The sequence below is a fragment of the Leucopleurus acutus genome (genome assembly GCF_964270905.1).
Source record: "Leucopleurus acutus genome assembly, chromosome: 3".
Taxonomy (NCBI): Eukaryota; Metazoa; Chordata; class Mammalia; order Artiodactyla; family Delphinidae; genus Leucopleurus; species Leucopleurus acutus.
In genome coordinates, this window is record NC_139145.1 from 144,616,921 (window position 1) to 144,636,230 (window position 19,310).

Sequence of the window (19,310 nt, forward strand, 5' to 3'; positions counted from 1 at the left end):
AATTCAAGTGAGAGTGAGGATATATTCAAATTTAAATTTTAGAAATTTAAAAAATTAAATTTTCTTTCCTAAATGGAATTTTAGGAAGTGATGTGCAACATTCCTCACAAATGATCATGGAGTCTAAGTAAAGAACCAGTGTAGCGAAACTGCTTGATAAGTGATACCAAAAAGTGAGATACTCACTTAAAAGAATGAAATAAAAAATTAAAACTTAGAAGATGAGAATATTCACTGTTTTTATTGTTTCTAACAATGTTCTAATCTTTTATCATAGTGCTATTTAGTTCATAATTTAGCTTTCATTTATAACATTTGGAGGTTGAAATATTGATCAATATTTGTCATTTCAGGAGCAACAGTAACATTTCACTTCAGAGGGAGCTCTTTAGAAACTTGCAGCAAGGGCAGACTGTGGTGTTGAGTTAGGAATCAAGATTTACTTTCCTTTCCCTTATGGGTAGCCTGTTATCCCATCCTGTACTGAAAAGGCTGAAAAGAATGTTAGAATCAGCTTGTCAGTTTTCCCCTACATACACACATACACATTCAAACGTGCCAGGATTTTGATTGATATTACATTAAATCTATCAATTTAGGAGGATTTTTATTCTTACAATATTGAGTCTTCCAAACCATGAACATGGTATAGCCTTCCATTTATTTAGATTTTCTTTGATTTATTTTAGTGATATGAGGTCTTTTATATCTTTTGGTAAATTTATTCCTAGGTGTTTGATGTTTTCTGGTGCTATTAAAAATCGATGTTTTTAAATTGCGTTTTCTATAGACTGCTACATAGAAAGACAATTGATTTATACTGAGCTTTTACCTAGCTTCAGTTGATTCTTTTGTAAGTGAATTTTTTCGAAAAGAAAATCAGTATATTTCAAGTATTGCCCTCTCGTATTTTTTTCTCCTTCAATTTTTCCTTCTACATCTGTCTAGTTTGCTCCTGTTATTTGGATTTTAAGTATTTCAACTTAATATATCTGCCAGATCCTAAAATAATCAGCATTTTAAATATCCTCAAAATTTGGGGTATGTGAATTTAATAAAACGACCAAAAGTTTGTCCTTAAGTTTAAAACAGTTTTCAAAATAAATATGTCAGTGTTAGTTTTATTATCCAGTTGGTAAACTTTCTTATAAATACTCATTACTTCTCTTAATGTTACCTAAGATACTTGAAGGATGTAATGCTTATCTCTGGGGAAAGTGTGTGAAATTTTCTAAGTCTTGTTTGATAAACTAAGGACTATTTTAAAAATTCAGGTTTTTAAAAATAAAGTTATCTTTTAGACTTTTTCAATGAGTAGATAGTCGTTTAACAAAACTTACCTCCATGGAAGATAGTTTGGATAAATATGACAGTAGGAAATATCAGTTTCTGTATATGCTTGGTTAAGTAAGATTACAGAAATATCACTTTCTATAATCAGTGTCAGACTGTAGAATTTTTATTTATCACTCTGTCTCACAAAACAAAAACAAAACAACTTTTTTTCTTATTCTAGTCTTGCCCCTACAAAAACAGAACAGTCTCATTAAAGAAGAAAAACAACAAAAGATCAGTAGTCACTTGGAATATAGGGATATGTAGAATTTTACCAAGAGTGACTTTGTAAATAATAGTCCTTATAACTTATTTAAGAACTCTGAAACTTGTACCATGGCTTATACTGACTTATGATTTGGTACTTCTTTTCAAATCACAGTATAAAGAGGATAGGTAATAATACTATTAACCTCTAGATATTTCTGATTTAACTAGTTGGACAAAGGTTCCTTTGAGAGATTAGATGGACTCTGAAATGGGATTTAAGGGGAAAACATGATAGTTGATCTCTTCAGGTTGCTATTGGGGAGTTTCCAAATGAGCTAATGGTCACTCTTAAGTATATGTTAATCCCTCACTCCTAATGTAATATGAACTCTGAAACAACATGCTATACAAAGAATGGTAATTCCTGCACCATTCAAAATGTAAGCAAATGATTTTTTAAGGAAATTGTCCAAAATGTAATTAACATTTATGAAACATAACGTTTTCAGAGAAAATATACATAATCAAAGTAACTACTTTTTTTCTTTTTTTTTTTATTAGATCCACCTGATATTCCTCAAAAACTGAACTGTGAGACATATGACTTAAAAGAGATTATATGCACTTGGAATCCAGGAAGACCGACGTTCTTGGTGGGCCCACGCAATACAAGTTACACTTTATTTGAAAGGTAAAGGTCTCTGGGAAAGGTTGTCAGAACAGTGAGGAGTACCTTGGAAGGATATTAATGACATAAGAAGATGCTCTGTTTCATTTATGGAAACAAATATAAAACAAAATATGCTGTAGAAAATTGGGTATACTATAAATACTGCATTTTAAACACATGCAGACTCGATATCTTGTCTTTTTAAGAAACTCTCTAGAAGGAAGAATCCTCAAATATGAACAGAGACTGTCTCTGGGTAGTGGGCTTAATGGCTGATTTTTTTCTTCTGTTTTCTGCCTTGTATATATTTTCTTCCCTGAGTATGTAGTATATCTATAATTAGAAATACAGACTTTTAAAAAAAAACATTTATTAGAAATTTACCCGTTCATCTTTTCCTGCAATAAATCTCTTGCCATTTTGAAATTATTTTAATATTCTTTAATGTTCTCTTAATTCAGTTTTTCAGGAAAATATGTTAGATTTAAAAGAGTTGAGTTGCCCACAAATGAAAGCTATCAGTTATTCTTTCAAATGCTTCCAAATCAAGAAATATACAATTTTACGTTGAATGCTCGAAATCCTCTGGGTCAATCAGAATCAACACTTTTAGTTAACATAACTGAAAAAGGTAAGCTGCTGCATAAACCAGTGTCTTAAAAATAACTTTAGAAGTGGTAAAATGTCTTGCAATTAATGAAAAGTGCTTCTAGGGATTTCTTTTTACTGATTATTTCCTTTATATTTACTTAATACTAATTTTGTAAATTTCATTTAAAAATCTTTATAATTTCAAGTTTCACTGTTTTATTAAATTCAAAAAAATTTTGAATTAATTGTTTCATAGAAATTGTAAGTGGCTTTATCTGATAGTTTTTGATTTCTGAAAATAGTTTTTTGCCCAATTTTTTTTTTCTTTTTCTTTTTTGCGGTACGCGGGCCTCTCACTGTTGTGGCCTCTCCCGCGGCGGAGCGCAGGCTCAGCGGCCATGACTCAGGGGCCTAGCTGCACGGCGCCATGTGGGATCTTCCCGGACCAGGGCACGAACCTGTGTCCCTTGTGTTGGCAGGTGGACTCTCAACCACTACGCCACCAGGGAAGCCCTGCCCAATTTTTAAAACCTTTTTATTTTGAGATAGTTGTAGACTGACAGGTGGTTGTAAAAATAATTACAGTCCTTCATCTGACTTTCTCAGTGGTAGCATGTTATGTAACTGTAGTACCATGTCCAAATTAGGCAGTTGACCCTCGTTCAACACTGAACCAGACTACTGACCTTGCTCAGTTTTCACCAGTTTTTATATGCATTTAATTGTGTGTGTGTGTGTGTGTGTGTGTGTGTGTGTGTGTGTAGTTCTGTGCAGTCGGATCCACGTACAGATTCATGCAACCCACCAATACAGTTCAGATACAGAATTCTTCTGTCGCCCACAGGAACCGCCTCCCACTGTCACTATAGCAATACCAGCCACACCCCCATCAACACACACGGGCGCGTGCTAGAATCTCTGTTCCTGGAAAACAGCTAGTCTCTTCCTCATCGCTATTGTTTTGTTATTTTGGGAATGGTGTGTAAATGGAGTTGTACACTATTTAACCTTTAGAGGTTGGCATTTTTTACTAAGGATGATGTCCTTGAGATCCATCCAAGTATGTATCAGTAAATAGTTTGTTCCTTTTTACTGCCGATGATTTCTGGATTTTTACCAACCCTATTAATGTACAGCTCAAAATAGAAATAAAAGAGGCCTGTCTTTTTGGCACTCATTCCTGTGGTCATTCCATGTGTATCAACTCTGTGCCAGGCTCTGCAACACACAGAGCAGTGGCGTAGAGGCCTTCTCTTAGAGACAGTCAGGGGCATAAGGTTGCCTTACTTGTGAATATGTCACTTTTATCGATTATTCCTTCTCATCTTTTTTTGTTATGTCTTGATTTTTTCCATAAGGTCACAAAAGCTACATCTTATACTTGCATGGCAGTTTTATATTTTTTTTTCTGCCCTCTGCCATTTCAGCCATATCTTCCACGTGATTCTTTCCCATCACTCAATTTGGTATATGCACTATCACCAGTGTAATGTGCAGTTTGCTTCACTGTACCTTTGTTCTTGCCAAGACCCCAGCCTGAAATGATTTTCTGCAACTGTTTTGCCAGTTTCATTCTGATTCATCCTTCAAAGCTCATCTTAAGTCCTATCTTCACTGTACATCTGCACTTACATCTAAATTCCTGTAGCAGTGAATATCTGTACCATGCATTTAGGACTTAATGTATATACTCTTGTTGATTTTCCTTCTTTCTGTTTGTCAGTCCCCAAGTAAATGAGGGGTTCCTTAAAGGTAGAGACTGACTTACTACCTTTTAGTATTTCTGATGCCAACTGAGAAACCTTGAGTGTGAATGGTTCTTAAACAATGCTGGCCTGGTGTCAGCAGTAAAGGTGAGATTTGTATTCCACACAACAGTGGGTGGAACATTGTTGGTCAGCACTGATGACATCTCTTCTGTTTTTTGTTTTCTTTGACTCTCACTTGTCATATTAGAAAAGAGCTTTCAAAGTAATCTTTGAAAATTGTATTTACAGTTCATCCCCATATTCCTACTTCAATCAAAGTGAAGGATATCAGTTCAACAGCTGTTACACTTTCCTGGCATTTACCGGGCAGTTTCGCAAAGATTAAACTGTTATGTCAAATTGAAATTAATAAAACTAACTCAGTACATGAAATGGTGAGTAAGATTCTTCTATAAACTTCCTTTGAGATTATTTTGGATAAAATACTTAGTTTTCAAAAAGAATTAAGTAAATTGGTATGCACAAGCGCTCAGATTACTTATTATAGAGATTTACTAAGTGTGAAGACATTATATATCAATATCATAACAGCATTATATTTAGCACTTAAAAACAGTTATAATACCGGATATTATAGAACGTAAGTTTGACTTTTACTACTCAGAATATTTCCAGGTCTGGTATAGTACCTGGCATGTAACTGGTGCTCAATAAATTTGTGAATGAATTAGTAGTTTTTGCTGTAACCGTTGGTGTTAGTTAATGGACTAATCGGCACCAAAGAGAAGATGTGATTTTTAAAATTGCTAAGTGCAGCAATAGGAGCAAGTTATAATTGGGCGTTATAAGTCAAAACACGGCTTTTTAGTACATTTTACATACTTAGGTTGACTTTTATGCCGCACCATCTTGTAATTTGGGGTAGGTCCAAAATAAATGATGTACTTAAATAGTCACTTGGAAACTTAATGATAATTTCTAGAAAATCAGTCAAACTGCAAAACGTAACCCAGAAAGCGTCTTTGCAATAAGTAATTGGGAACTCAGAGACTTTCCTGACACATGCAAATCCTCAAATTTGTTTAGAATTGCTTCGTCTTAATTTATTTAGTTTAAATATTGAATAGTCTACATGTTTAGCACCACACTAGAGGTTCTAAGTGCCATATAAAAAAAGATGCATAAGATGATGCCTGCCTCCAGTCAGTTTCCAAATATCATCTGAATAATGTATTTAATCCTCAAGGTCATCTTAGACTACTAAGTTATATTAAGGTATATTGCATTACCATTAACCATTGACTGAATAGCATCTTCTCTGCATAATTAATTGACCATTATTACTTAGATCCAACATTTGGACTAAAAAGATACCTCAATTTTATTTTTTGCTGTTGCAGAACATAATTTCACTGATGTGGCATTTATATAAGAATTAAAATATAGTGGATGAACTGTCTTTGGTTTTATAGAGGTAAACTCTTATGACATTCAGTCAATTTATGTTACAAATTTGGGAGGCTTTCTTCTAAAAAAAGTATATGAGTGTATGTATGTATTCATATACATGTGATATTATATATGTAATATATATATTTGTTTCTAATAGCGGAATGTCACAATGAAAGGAATAGAAAATTCAAGTTATCTTGCTGCTGTGGATAAGTTAAATCCATATACTATATATACTTTTCGGATTCGTTGTTGTACTGACCCCTTCTGGAAATGGAGCAAGTGGAGCAATGAAAAACAATATTTAACCACAGAAGCCAGTAAGTTAACTGAATGACATACGGCTAATTATTACTATGGATGCTGAAATTTTGTTTTTAAAAGAAAATGTCACCAAAGTGACTAAAAGCAGGAGAATGTTTAGATAAATTATGTAACTATATAATGCCTGCTAGTAAAATATCATACAGACATTTTAAATGATGGTTTTTCAAGTTTTGTGATAATATGGAGAAATGCTTGGCATGTGTTATGTGAAAGGACTAGGCTACCCTATCCACAATATGATTGCAGCTGTATTAAAATGATACATAGGAAACCAAACTTGAAACCATAGTAAGATTATGGAGTGATTTTTCTCACACTCTTTCCTCCTATTCCTGGAGTTTTCATAACCTATTTAGAGTATCTCTTTATTGAAAACAAGTTTTAATAAAGCTAATTTGGTGGAATTTTTATTTGTGACCTAGGCCTGAGAAATGGATGGGACTACAAGTTCTTGAACTTTAGTTTCTGTGGTACGCCCAGGTCAATATATCTATAAAATCAGGTAACTGGTTATCTAAGTATGATAATTTCTAAAGAAAGAATGAGATACTATTCTTGATTAAGCAGATGTCAGCTTTAAAACAAAGCAAAAAATTTAGAAGTAGGTGTAATTTTCAGAAATCATTCAACAAAAGATAGCAAAAGCTTTATTTGAACTATATAATATAGGGAATATAAAACTTCTTCCAAAAAATTTAACAAACAGTAAGTCAAAAAAGGACAGGTATTAACCCAGATTTTGTCTCTCTACATAAAGACTAGAAAGATGAGAGAGGATCCTTACAGTACATGTAAGAATTGTTTGGATCATGCTTGAGTCCAGGGAGAGAGTGTATTAGTTATCTATTGCTATGACACATTACCTCAGAACTCAGTGGCTTAGAACAGCAAACGTTTGTTATCTCACAGTGTCTGTGGATCAGAAATTTAGACGCTTAGCTGAGGCTACAGTCAGGATGTGGGTAGGGGCTGCAGGCTTGATTGGGGCTAGAGGATTGCCTTTCAGGATGGTTCAGTCACATGCCTGTTGGCAGGAGGCCTCGGTTCCTCACCACGTGGGCCTCTCCGTAGGGCTGCTGGAGTGTCCTCAACATGGCAACCAGCAAGTCCCAGACTTATTGATCAAAGAGAGAACAAGGCAGCCTCCACAATGTCTTTTCTGTCCTAGCCTCAGAAGGGACATACATCACATCTGCCGTACCCTACTTGTCACACAGGCCAACGCTGATACAGTGTGGGAGGGACCACACAAGGGCATGAATGTCAGGAAGCGAGACCAATATCATTGGTCATTTTGGAGACTGGCTGCTTTTGCTTTCAGTTGATGAGCTGTTGTTGCCAAGAGGAAACATTTTATTTATGCCTCATTAAGATGAAGGCATTAATTCATTTAACAAATACTTGTTGAGTATCCACCATGTGTCAGGAATTGTTCTAGTTACTAGGAATATAGCAGGGAATAAAACAGCAATCTCTGTCCATGGAGTTTATAGGATAAAGGATTAGAAATGAGTTTTAAAAATATGTATACAATAGCATATTGGGTGGCAGTGAGTGCCACAGAAAAAAATAAAACCTAGAGAGAGGGCTAGGGAATGAAGGCCAGGCGGCTAAGGAGGGAGGTTGCAATTTTAAATAGAGTAGCTGGAAGAGACTTCACTAATAGGTAGCACTTGATCTGAGATATAAAGGAGGTGGTGAAGGAAGCTACGTGGTTAATTCAGAGGAGAAAAGTTCTAGGCAGAGGAAGAGAAGGCATAGGAAGTGCAGAAAGCCTGGGGCAGGTGTCCTTGGCATGTTTGAGGAGCAGCCAGGAAACCAGTGTGTAGCCAGAGCCAGCTTGAGTAAGGGGGGAGAGACGGATGTGAGATGGAGAGGCAGCCTTGGACCCATTTCTGAGGGACTTGAGGGTGATTTTAACCCATTGTAAGGGGTCTTGTGTTTTGTAGACATTTGGAGCTCAGCTTTTCCATTGCTCCATTTTCTAAGTGGAAGCCACTGACTTCTTCACATTTTTATTGAGAATTTCAAAAACCTAGACAAAAATTTCAAATACCACCATCCCATTTATTGATCTTATCAACTTACATAGTATGCATCTTCAAATACCAACTTTTAAATCTCTTTTCTAGTTCCTTCAAAGGGACCAGATACTTGGAGAGAGTGGAGTTCTGATGGAAAAAATTTAATAATATATTGGAAGGTAAATATCTAATTCTTCCTTGAATATTTAAATAACTTTATTATGCTGAACTACTTAACTTACATATGGTACCTGGGTTATCGGGCAGCCAGGATTTCCCAGACTGGCTTAGCATACAGTATTGCTGAGAATGTAACATGGCTTCTAAAAGCCCCAGATTCCACATCACTGCAGATGCACCACAGTCACTGTAGTGAGGATGTCTGTGTCAAGAGCTGAGCATTCTTCAGTTTGATTTTACGAGGCCTGTAAAGATTTCATGAATTCCATCTCTCTCACTTTAGTCAGAAATGCAGCCAGAAACCGCAAGTTAGAATCTCAAGTGTTTATGTTACATTTTCAATTCAATGACTAGGAAACCAACTTTATATATATATATCATGTGTAATTTGTTGTCCCCTAAGTAAATTGCATTATCATATGACAATTATAAAGTTTTACGTAGTTTTCTAAAATTCTAGATAAAATATGAATTGCATTATATTTTACTAGCTTTTCCTTACCAGAGCAGATGTTTTTGTTGCTATATTTTTTAATCTGATTTATGAACATCAAAACCATGAACAATTGTCTTCTACACCAGATTTCATAGGAACAGTTATAACCAGATTCTTTTAAAACAGTGAATTTTGTTATTTAAATTTAAACTATTATTTTTATAAAAATTTGACATCTTTACAGCTTTAAGTAAAGTAAATCTTTGAAGTCTGTGAGCAAGTGGTGTACAAATTCCATTGCTTCGAGGTTGTCTGTATATGACTGTGCATCCCCTCTTACTCTTGATTAGCAAATCCCCTGGCTACTCTCAGTTGTCTGTCAGATTTCACAATAATATGGTAACAATTATATAAATTACTTCAATGTGAGAAAGTTTAGAATATTGTTCAAACGAGATAAATGTTTAACCAAGGATTAAAAATACTGAAGCAATTTGGATTCTAACTTCAGTGACTAGTTGATGGTTCTGCCATATTTGGTTGGAAAATTAAGTTGTTTTGGACATGTTGAGTTTTTTAAACATGTGCCACAAGGATATCTGAGTACAGTTCAGTAGAAGGTGGTTTGATGTAAGGCTCTGGAGCTCGGGAGAGGTCTGAGCTAAAGACATAGCTGTGAGTAAGCAGATAACTGGGATCACTCAGCGAGAGCATGCAGGGTAGAAAGAGGCCAAGAGTGGAACTGTAGGTGATGGCAGGATATAAAGGACCAGCAAAGGAGGAGGATCCAGCAAGGGAGATTGGGAACGCCAGAGAGGCAGGAAGACCAGAAGAAAATAGCTTTTGCAGAAACCAGGGGAGGGGGATGTGTGAAGGAATGAATAGTATCAAATGAAACCCACAAGTCTTAGGATGGTAACATGTCCACTTTACCAGGCCCTTGGAGAGCCATCGGGGAACTCTGTTGGAGCAGTGTCTTCAGCAGAGTATTAATGTCAGTGTCAGTCTGGATCAGAGGGTCCCATGCACTGTTATATGAATTGGAGCAATTATTTTAAAAAGCAGTTTAGCTATATAAATAAAGAAGTTTGAATGTGAGGGAGACCTTCAAGATGGCAGAGGAGTAAGATGTGGAGATCACCTTCCTCCCCACAAATACATCAGAAATACATCTACACGTGGAACAACTCCTACAGAACACCTACTGAACGCTGGCAGAAGACCTCAGACCTCCCAAAAGGCAAGAAACTCCCCACATACCTGGGAAGGGCAAAAGAAAAAAAGAAAAAACAGAGACAAAAGAATAGGGACGGGACCTGCACCTCTAAGAGGGAACTGTGAAGGAGGGAAAGTTTCCACACACTAGGAAGCCCCTTCAGTGGCGGAGACAGGGGGTGGTGGGGGGGAAGCTTCGGAGCCACAGAGGAGAGTGCAGCAGTGGGGGTGCAGAGGACAAAGAGGTGAGATTCCCACACCGAGGATCGGTGCCAAACAGCCTGAGAGGCTTGTCTGCTCACCCGCCGGGGTGGGCGGGGCTGGGAGCTGAAGCTCAGGCTTCGGAGGTCAGACCCCAGGGATAGGACTGGGGTTGGCTGCGTGAACACAGCCTGAAGGGGGCTAGTACACCACAGCTAGCCAGGAGGAAGTATGGGCTAAAGTCTGGAAATGCCTAAGAGACAAGAGACCATTGTTTTGGGGTGGACAAGGAGAGGGGATTCAGAGCACCGCCTAAACGAGCTCCAGAGACGGGTATGAGCCACGGCTATCAGCGTGGACAACAGAGACAGGCATGAGACACTAAGGCTGCTGCTGCAGCCACCAAGAAGCATGTGAGCGGCGAGCACAGGTCACTCTCCACACCTCCCTTCTGGGGAGCCTGTGCAGCCCGCCACTGCCAGGGTCCCGTAATCCAGGGACAACTTCCCTGGGAGAATACACAGTGCGCCTCAGGCTGGTGCAACATCAGGAAGGCCTCTGCCGCTGCAGGCTCACCCCGCATTCCGTGCCCCTCCCTCTCCCAAGCCTGAGTGAGCCAGAGCCCCCTAATCAGCTGCTACTTTAACCTCGACCTGTCTGAGCTAAGAACAGATGCCCTCAGGTGACCTACATGCAGAGGCAGGGCCAAGTCTAAAGCTGAACCCCAGGAGCTGTGTGAAAAAAGAAGACGAAGGGAAATCTCTCCCAGTAGTCTCAGGAGCAGCGGATTAAATCTCCACAATCAACTTGATGTACCTGCGTCTGTGGAATACCTGAGTAGTCAACGAATCATCGCGAAGTTGAGGCAGTGGACTTCAGGAACAATTGTAGACTTGGGGTTTGCTTTCTGCATCTAATTTGTTTCTGGTTTTATGTTTGTCTTAGTTTAGTATTTAGAGTTTATTATCATTGGTAGATTTGTTTATTGATTTGGTTGCTGTCTTCCTTTTTTTTTTATATAGATACATATATTTTTTCCTTTTTCTCTTTTTGTGAGTGTGTATGTGTATGCGTCTTTGTGTGAATTTGTCTGTATAGCTTTGCTTTTACCATTTGTCCTAGGGGTGTGTCTGTCCGGTTTTTTTGTGTCCTTTGTTTTTGTATAGTTTCTAGCACTTATTATCATTGGTGGATTTGTTTTTGGTTGCTCCCTTCTTCCTTCCTTTCTTTTCTTTATTACTTTTAATTATTTGATTCATTTATTTATTTATACATTTATTTATTTATTTTTGGCTGCATTGGGTCTTTCTTTCTGTGCGTGGGCTTATCCCTAGTTGTGGCAAGCAGGGGCTACTCTTTGTTGCTGTGCGCAGGCTTCTCATTGCAGTGGCTTCTCTTCTTGCGGAGCATGGGCTCTAGGCACGCAGGCTTCAGTACCTGTGGCTCTCAGGCTCTGGAGTGCAGGTTCAGAAGTTGTGGCGCACGGGCTTAGGTGCTCCACGGCATGTGGGATCTTCCTGGACCAGGGCTCGAACCTATGTCCCCTGCATTGGCACGTGGATTATCAACCACTGCGCCACCAGGGAAGCCCAATTTTGGTTATTTTTAATAATTTTTTTTATTTTGTATTTTAATAACTTTATTTTATTTAATTTTATTTTTTTCTTTTTCTTCTCCCTTTTCTTCTGAGCTATGTGGCTGACAGGGTCTTGGTGCTCAGGCCAGGTGTCAGGCCTGAGCCTCTGAGGTGGGAGAGCCGAGTTCAGGACATTGGTCCACCAAGACCTCCCAGCTCCACGTAATACCAAATGGTGAAAGCTCTCCCAGAGATCTCCATCTCAACACTAAGACCCAGCTCCACTCAACGACCAGCAAGCTACAGTGCTGGACACCCTGTGCCAAGCAACTAGCAAGACAGGAACACAACCCCACCCATTAGCAGAGAGGCTGCCTAAAATCATAATAAGGTCACAGACACCCCAGAACACACCACTGGACGTGGTCCTGCACACCAGAAAGACAAGATCCAGCCTCATCCCCCAGAACACAGGCACCAGTCCCCTCCACCAGGAAGCCTACACGACCTACTGAACCAACCTTATCCAATGGGGGCAGACACCAAAAACAACAGGAACTACGAACCTGCAGCCTGCGAAAAGGAGACCCCAAACACAGTAAGTTAAGCAAAATGAGAAGACACAGAAATACACAGCAGATGAAGGAGCAAGGTAAATACCCACCAGACCAAACAAATGAAGAGAAATAGGCAGTCTACCTGAAAAAGATTTCAGAGTAATGATAGTAAAGGTGATCCAAAATCATGGAAAAAGAATGGAGGAAACACAAGAAACGTTTCACAAGGACCTAGAAGAAGTAAAGAGCAAACAAACCATGATGAACAACACAATAAGCGAAGTTAAAAATTCTCTAGAAGGAATGAATAGCAGAATAACTGAGGCAGAACAAGGGATAAGTGACCTGGAAGATAAAATAGTGGAAATAACTACCGCAGAGCAGAATGAAGAAAAAAAGAACGAAAAGAATTGAGGACAGTCTCTGAGACCTCTGGGACAACATTAAATGCACCAATATTCGAACTATAGGGGTCCCAGAAGAAGAGAAAAAGGGACTGAGAAAATATTTGAAGAGATTATAGCTGAAAACTTCCCTAATATGGGAAGGGAAATAGTCATCAAGTCCAGCAAGTGCAGAGAGTCCCATACAGGATAAATCCAAGGAGAAACATGCCAAGACACATATTAATCAAACTATCAAAAGTTAAATACAAAGAAAAAATATTAAAAGCATCAAGGGAAAAGCAACAAATAACATACAAGGGAATCCGCATAAGGTTAACAGCTGATCTTTCAGCAGAAACTCTCCAAACCAGAAGGCATTGGCAGGACATATTGAAAGTGATGAAAGGGAAGAACCTACAACCAAGATTACTCTACCCAGCAAGGATCTCATTCAGATTTGACGGAGAAATTAAGAGCTTTAGAGATAAGCAAAAGCTAAGAGAATTCAGCACCACCAAACCAGCTTTACAACAAATGCTAAAAGAAGTTCTCGAGTCAGGAAACACAAGAGAAGGAAATAACTTAAAATTACAAACCTAAAACACTTAACAAAATGGTAATAGGAACATACATATCGATAACTACCTTAAATGCAAATGGATTAAATGCTGCAACCAAAAGACATAGCCTGGCTGAATGGATACAAAAACAAGACCCGTATATGTGCTGTCTACAAGAGACCCACTTCAGACCTAGGGACACGTACAGACTGAAAGTGAGGAGATGGAAAAAGATATTCCATGCAAATGGAAACCAAAAGAAAGCTGGGGTAGCGATTCTCATATCAGACAAAATAGACTTTAAAATAAAGACTATTACAAGAGACAAAGAAGAACACTGCATAATGATCAAGGGATCAATCCAAGAAGAAGATATAACAATTGTAAATATTTATGCACCCATCCTAGGAGCACCTCAATACAAAAGGCAAATCCTAACAGCCATAAAAGGGGAAATCGACAGTAACACAATCATAGTAGGGGACTTTAACACCCCACTTTCACCAATGGACAGATCATCCAAAATGACAATAAATAAGGAACCAGAAACTTTAAATGATACATTAAAAAGATGGACTTAATTGATATTTATAGGACATTCCATCTAAAAACAACAGAATACACTTTCTTCTCAAGTGCTCATGGAACATTCTCCAGGATAGATCATATCTTGGGTCACAAATGAAGCCTTGGTAAATTTCAGAAAATTGAAATCTTATCAAGTATCTTTTCCGACCACAACGCTATAAGACTACATATCAATTACAGGAAAAAATCTGTAAAAAATACAAACACATGGAGGCTAAACAATACACTACTAAATAACCAAGGATCACTGAAGAAACCAGAGGAAATCAAAAAATACCTAGAAACAAATGACAATGAAAACATGACAACGCAAAACCTATGGGATGCAGCAAAAGCAGTTCTGAGAGGGAAGTTTATAGCAATACAATCCTGCCTCAAGAAACAAGAAACATCTCAAATAAATAACCTAACCTTACACCTAAAGCAATTCGAGACAGAAGAACAAAGAAACCCCGAAGTTAGCAGAAGGAAAGAAATCATTAAGATCATATCAGAAATAAATGAAAAAGAAATGAAGAAAACAGTAGCAAAGCTCAATGAAATTAAAAGCTGGCTCTTTGAGAAGATAAACAAAATTGATAAACCGTTAGCCAGACTCATCAAGCAAAAAAGGGAGAAGATGCAAATCAACAGAATTAGAAATGAAAAAGGAGAAGTAACAACTGACACTGCAGAAATACAAAGGATCATGAGAGATTACTACAAGCAACTATATGCCAGTAAAATGGACAACCTGGAAGAAAAGGACAAATTCTTTGGAAAGCACAACCTTCTGAGACTAAACCAGGAAGAAACAGAAAATATGGGGGCTTCCCTGGTGGCGCAGTGGTTGAGAATCTGCCTGCCAATGCAGGGGACACGGGTTCGAGCCCTGGTCTGGGAAGATCCCACATGCCGCAGAGCAACTAGGCCTGTGAGCCACAACTACTGAGCCTATGCATCTGGAGCCTGTGCCCTGCAACAAGAGATGCCATGACAGTGAAAGGCCTGCGCACCATGATGAAGAGTGGCCACTGCTAGCCGCAACTAGAGAAAGCCCTTGCACAGAAAAGAAGACCCAACACAGCCAAAAATAAATAAATAAATAAAAGCAGTTTCTTTAAAAAAAGAAAATATGAACACGACAAACACAAGCACTGAAATTGAAAATGTGATTAAAAATCTTCCAGCAGACAAAAGCCCAGGACCAGATGGCTTCAGGGGCGAATTCTATCACACATTTAGAGAAGAGCTAACACCTGTCCTTCTCAAACTCTTCCAAAATATTGCAGAGGGAGGAACACTCCCAAACTCATTCTACAAGGCCACCATCACCCTGATACCAAAACCAGACAAAGATGTCACAAAGAAAGAAAACGACAGGCCAATATCACTGATGAACATCGGTGCAAAAATCCTCAACAAAATACTAGCAAACAGAATCCCACAGCACATTAAAAGGATCATACACCATGATCAAGTGGGTTTCATCCCAGGAGTGCAAGGATTCTTCAATAACGCAAATCAATCAATGTGATACACCATATTAACAAATTGAAGGAGAAAAACCGTATGATCATCTCAATAGATGCAGAGAAAGCTTTTGACAAAATTCAACACCCATTTATGATAAAAAAAAAAAAACCCTCCAGAAAGTAGGCATAGAGGGAACTTTCCTCAACATAATAAAGGCCATATATGACAAACCCACAGCCAACATCATTCTCAGTGGTGAAAAACTGAAACCGTTTCCTCTAAGATCAGGAACAAGACAAGGTTGTCCACTCTTACCACTATTATTCAACATAGTTTTGGAAGTTTTAGCCACAGAAATCAGAGAAGAAAGAGAAATAAAAGGAATACAAATCGGAAAAGAAGTAAAGCTGTCACTGTTTGCAGATGACATGATACTATGCATAGAAAATCCTAAAGATGCTACCAGAAAACTACTAGAGCTAATCAATGAATTTGGTAAAGTAGCAGGATACAAAATTAATGCACAGAAATCTCTGGCATTCCTATACACTAATGATGAAAAGTCTGAAAGAGAAATTAAGGAAACACTCCCATTTACCATTGCAACAAAAAGAATAAAATACCTAGGAATAAACTTGCCTAAGGAGACAAAATTACCTGTATGCAGAAAACTATAAGACACTGATGAAAGAAGTTAAAGATGATACAAACAGATGGAGAGATATACCATGTTCTTGGATTGGAAGAATCAACATTGTGAAAATGACTTTACTACCCAAAGCAGTCTACAGATTCATTGCAATCCCTGTCAAACTACCTAGGGCATTTTTCACAGAACCAGAACAAAAAACTTCACAATTTGTGTGGAAACACAAAAGACCCCGAATAGCCAAAGCAATGCTGAGAAAGAAAAAATGGAGCTGGAGGAATCAGGCTCCCTGACTTCAGGCTATACTACAAAGGTACAGTAATCAAGAGAGTGTGGCATTGGCACAAAAACAGAAATATAAATCAATGGAACAGGATAGAAAGCCCAGAGATAAACCCAAACACATATGGTCACCTTATTTTTGATAAAGGAGGCAAGAACATACAATGGAGAAAAGACAGTCTCTTCAATAAGTGGTGCTGGGAATACTTGACCAGCTACATGTAAAAGAATGAAATTAGAACCCTCCCTAACACCATATACAAAAATAAACTTAAAATGGATTAAAGACCTAAATGTAAGTCCAGAGGCTATAAAATTCTTAGAAGAAAACATAGGCAGAACACTCTATGACATAATCACAACAAGATCCTTTTTGACCCACCTCCTAGAGAAATGGAAATTAAAACAAAAAATGAACAAATGGGACCTAATGAAACTTAAAAGCTTTTGCACAGCAAAGGAAACCATAAACAAGACGAAAAGACAACCCTCAGAATGGGAGAAAATATTTGCAAATGAAGCAACTGATAAAAGATTAATCTCCAAAATTTACAGGCAGCTCATGCAGCTCAATATCAAAAAAACAAACAACCCAATCCAAAACTGGGCAGAAGACCTAAACAGACATTTTTCCAAGGAAGATATACAGACTGCCAACAAACACATGAAAGGATGCTCCACATCAATAATTATTAGAGAAATGCAAATCAAAACTACAATGAGGTATCACCTCACACCAGTCAGAATGGCCATCATCAGAAAATCTAGACAATAAATGCTGGAGAGGGTGTGGCGAAAAGGGAACCCTCTTGCACTGTTGGTAGGAATGTAAATTGATACAACCACTATGGAGAACAGTATGGAGGTTCCTTAAAAAACTAAGAATAGAACTACCATATTACCCAGCTATTCCATTGCTGGGCATATACCCTGAGAAAACCGTAATTGAAAGAGTCATGTACCACAATGTTCATTGCAGCTCTATTTACCATAGCCAGGACATGGAAGCAACCTAAGTGTCCATCAACAGATGAATAGATAAAGAAGTTGTGGCACATATATACAATGGAGTATTACTAAGCCATAAAAAGAAATGAAATTGAGTTATTTGTAGTGAGGTGGATGGACCTAGAGTCTGTTATCCAGAGTGAATTAAGTCAGAAAGAGAAGAACAAATACTGTATGCAAACACATCTGTATGGAATCTTAAAAAAAAAAAAAATGTTTCTGAACAACCTAGGGGCAGGAGAGGAATAAAGACACAGACGTTGAGAATGGACTTGAGGATATGGGGAAGGGTAAGCTGGGACGAAGTGAGAGAGTGGCATGGACATAGATACACTACCAATTGTAAAATAGATAGCTAGTGGGAAGCAGCCGCATAGCACAGGGAGACCAGCTCGGTGCTTTGTGACCACCTGGAGGGGTGGGATTGGGAGGGTGGGAGGGAGAAGCAAGAGGGAGGAGATATGGGGATATATGTATATGTATAGGTGATTCATTTTGTTATAAAGCAGAAACTAACACCATTGTAAAGTAATTATACTCCAATAAAGATGTTAAACATTCAAACTTCTTTTTTTTTTTTTTCCTTTTATCGAGTAAGTCCAATTTTGGGAACTGACATTAAAATATTAATCCTAGCCATGAAAAAAATATGTTGCACCAAAAGATTCATTTTAGTATTGTGAAAAATTGGGAACAACTTAAATTTCACTTATTTAAGGAACATTCAAGTAAAGTGATAAAAATGCTACATGAAATATAAAGCTATTAAAATGTATATAACTGTATTATGGACAAATTTTTATTATAGAAGAGTGAAAAAATGTAAACTGTATAGTATGATTGAAACAATCTTAATAAAAATCTCCATCTAGGAAAACAACTTGAAGGAAATATCACAAGGTGAGTGTATTTAAGAGATGGGAATATGGGAGATTTTTCTCGCTTTCTTCCAACTTTTTAGTACTTTCCATGTTTTCTATAATGAGTAAGTTACTCCTTTAAAATGAGAAAGCAAAAGCTGTTTAAAAAACATGATGCCATACTTCTTAATATTTTATTTTTTAAGTAGAAGAATGTTTCTCTTCACTCCTTTTGGTTTACTTCTGAAAAATATGAGGCTAAATATTTTGTTACTTAATTTTTATATTTCTGTGTGCTCTTAACTGCTTACAGCAAGTGTAGTGTTTCTTCAGAATCACTTTCCTGATTTATCTCAGTGGATTTTAAATCTGTGTTGTGCACTGTTAGCGACTTCATCGTTTCTAACATTACTTTGTTAAGATTAGCAGAGTGTCCAGTTTAGACTCGACGGCCTTGCCTTGTCACATAATCACTCCTCGCAGGTTTTTATAACAGAATTTATTTTTGTTTTTGTAGCCTTTACCCATTAATGAAGCTAATGGAAAAATACTCTCCTATAATGTATCATGTTCGTCCGACGAGGAAACACAGTCCCTTTCTGAAATTCCTGATCCTCAACATAAGGCAGAAATACAACTTGATAAAAGTGACTACATCATCAGTGTGGTGGCAAAAAATTCTGTGGGCTCATCGCCACCTTCTAAAATAGCTAGTATGGAAATTCCAAATGGTGAGTACTTAAGATAAAAGTAGTATATAAGAACAAGAAAATAAGGTGCAACATTTGGAAGGTGTTGCTTGCTCTCATAAATGTCAGCTTTCTTCTCATATACCCTGCTGCTGCTGATGTGTAAGGAGGAACAGGCAGATTAATGTCACGTATTGACGTTGAGAGGCAGCAGTCATTAATATTGACTTGAAGCATCTACACGGATGGATAAAATATTACTAAACCCAGTTACTTTAACACGTAATGTTGTAGAGTTATGGTAGTGGACATTACTCTTAGAAATATCTTAATAGTTTATTCAGATACCA

General features: G+C 37.6%; 1 protein-coding gene across 4 annotated transcripts in view; it reads left to right on the forward strand.

Annotated features, from left to right (window-relative positions):
* LIFR (LIF receptor subunit alpha) overlaps window positions 1-19,310 on the forward strand; it is an 87,957-nt gene that overhangs the window by 49,147 nt on the left and 19,500 nt on the right. For all 4 annotated transcript variants that reach the window (XM_082834984.1, XM_082834986.1, XM_082834983.1 and 1 more), the window contains exons 8-13: window positions 2,107-2,236; window positions 2,677-2,846; window positions 4,804-4,949; window positions 6,125-6,287; window positions 8,427-8,497; window positions 18,789-19,002. In XM_082834984.1, coding sequence (XP_082691110.1) covers window positions 2,107-2,236; window positions 2,677-2,846; window positions 4,804-4,949; window positions 6,125-6,287; window positions 8,427-8,497; window positions 18,789-19,002 — 894 coding nt within the window. The remainder of the gene's footprint in view (window positions 1-2,106; window positions 2,237-2,676; window positions 2,847-4,803; window positions 4,950-6,124; window positions 6,288-8,426; window positions 8,498-18,788; window positions 19,003-19,310) is intronic.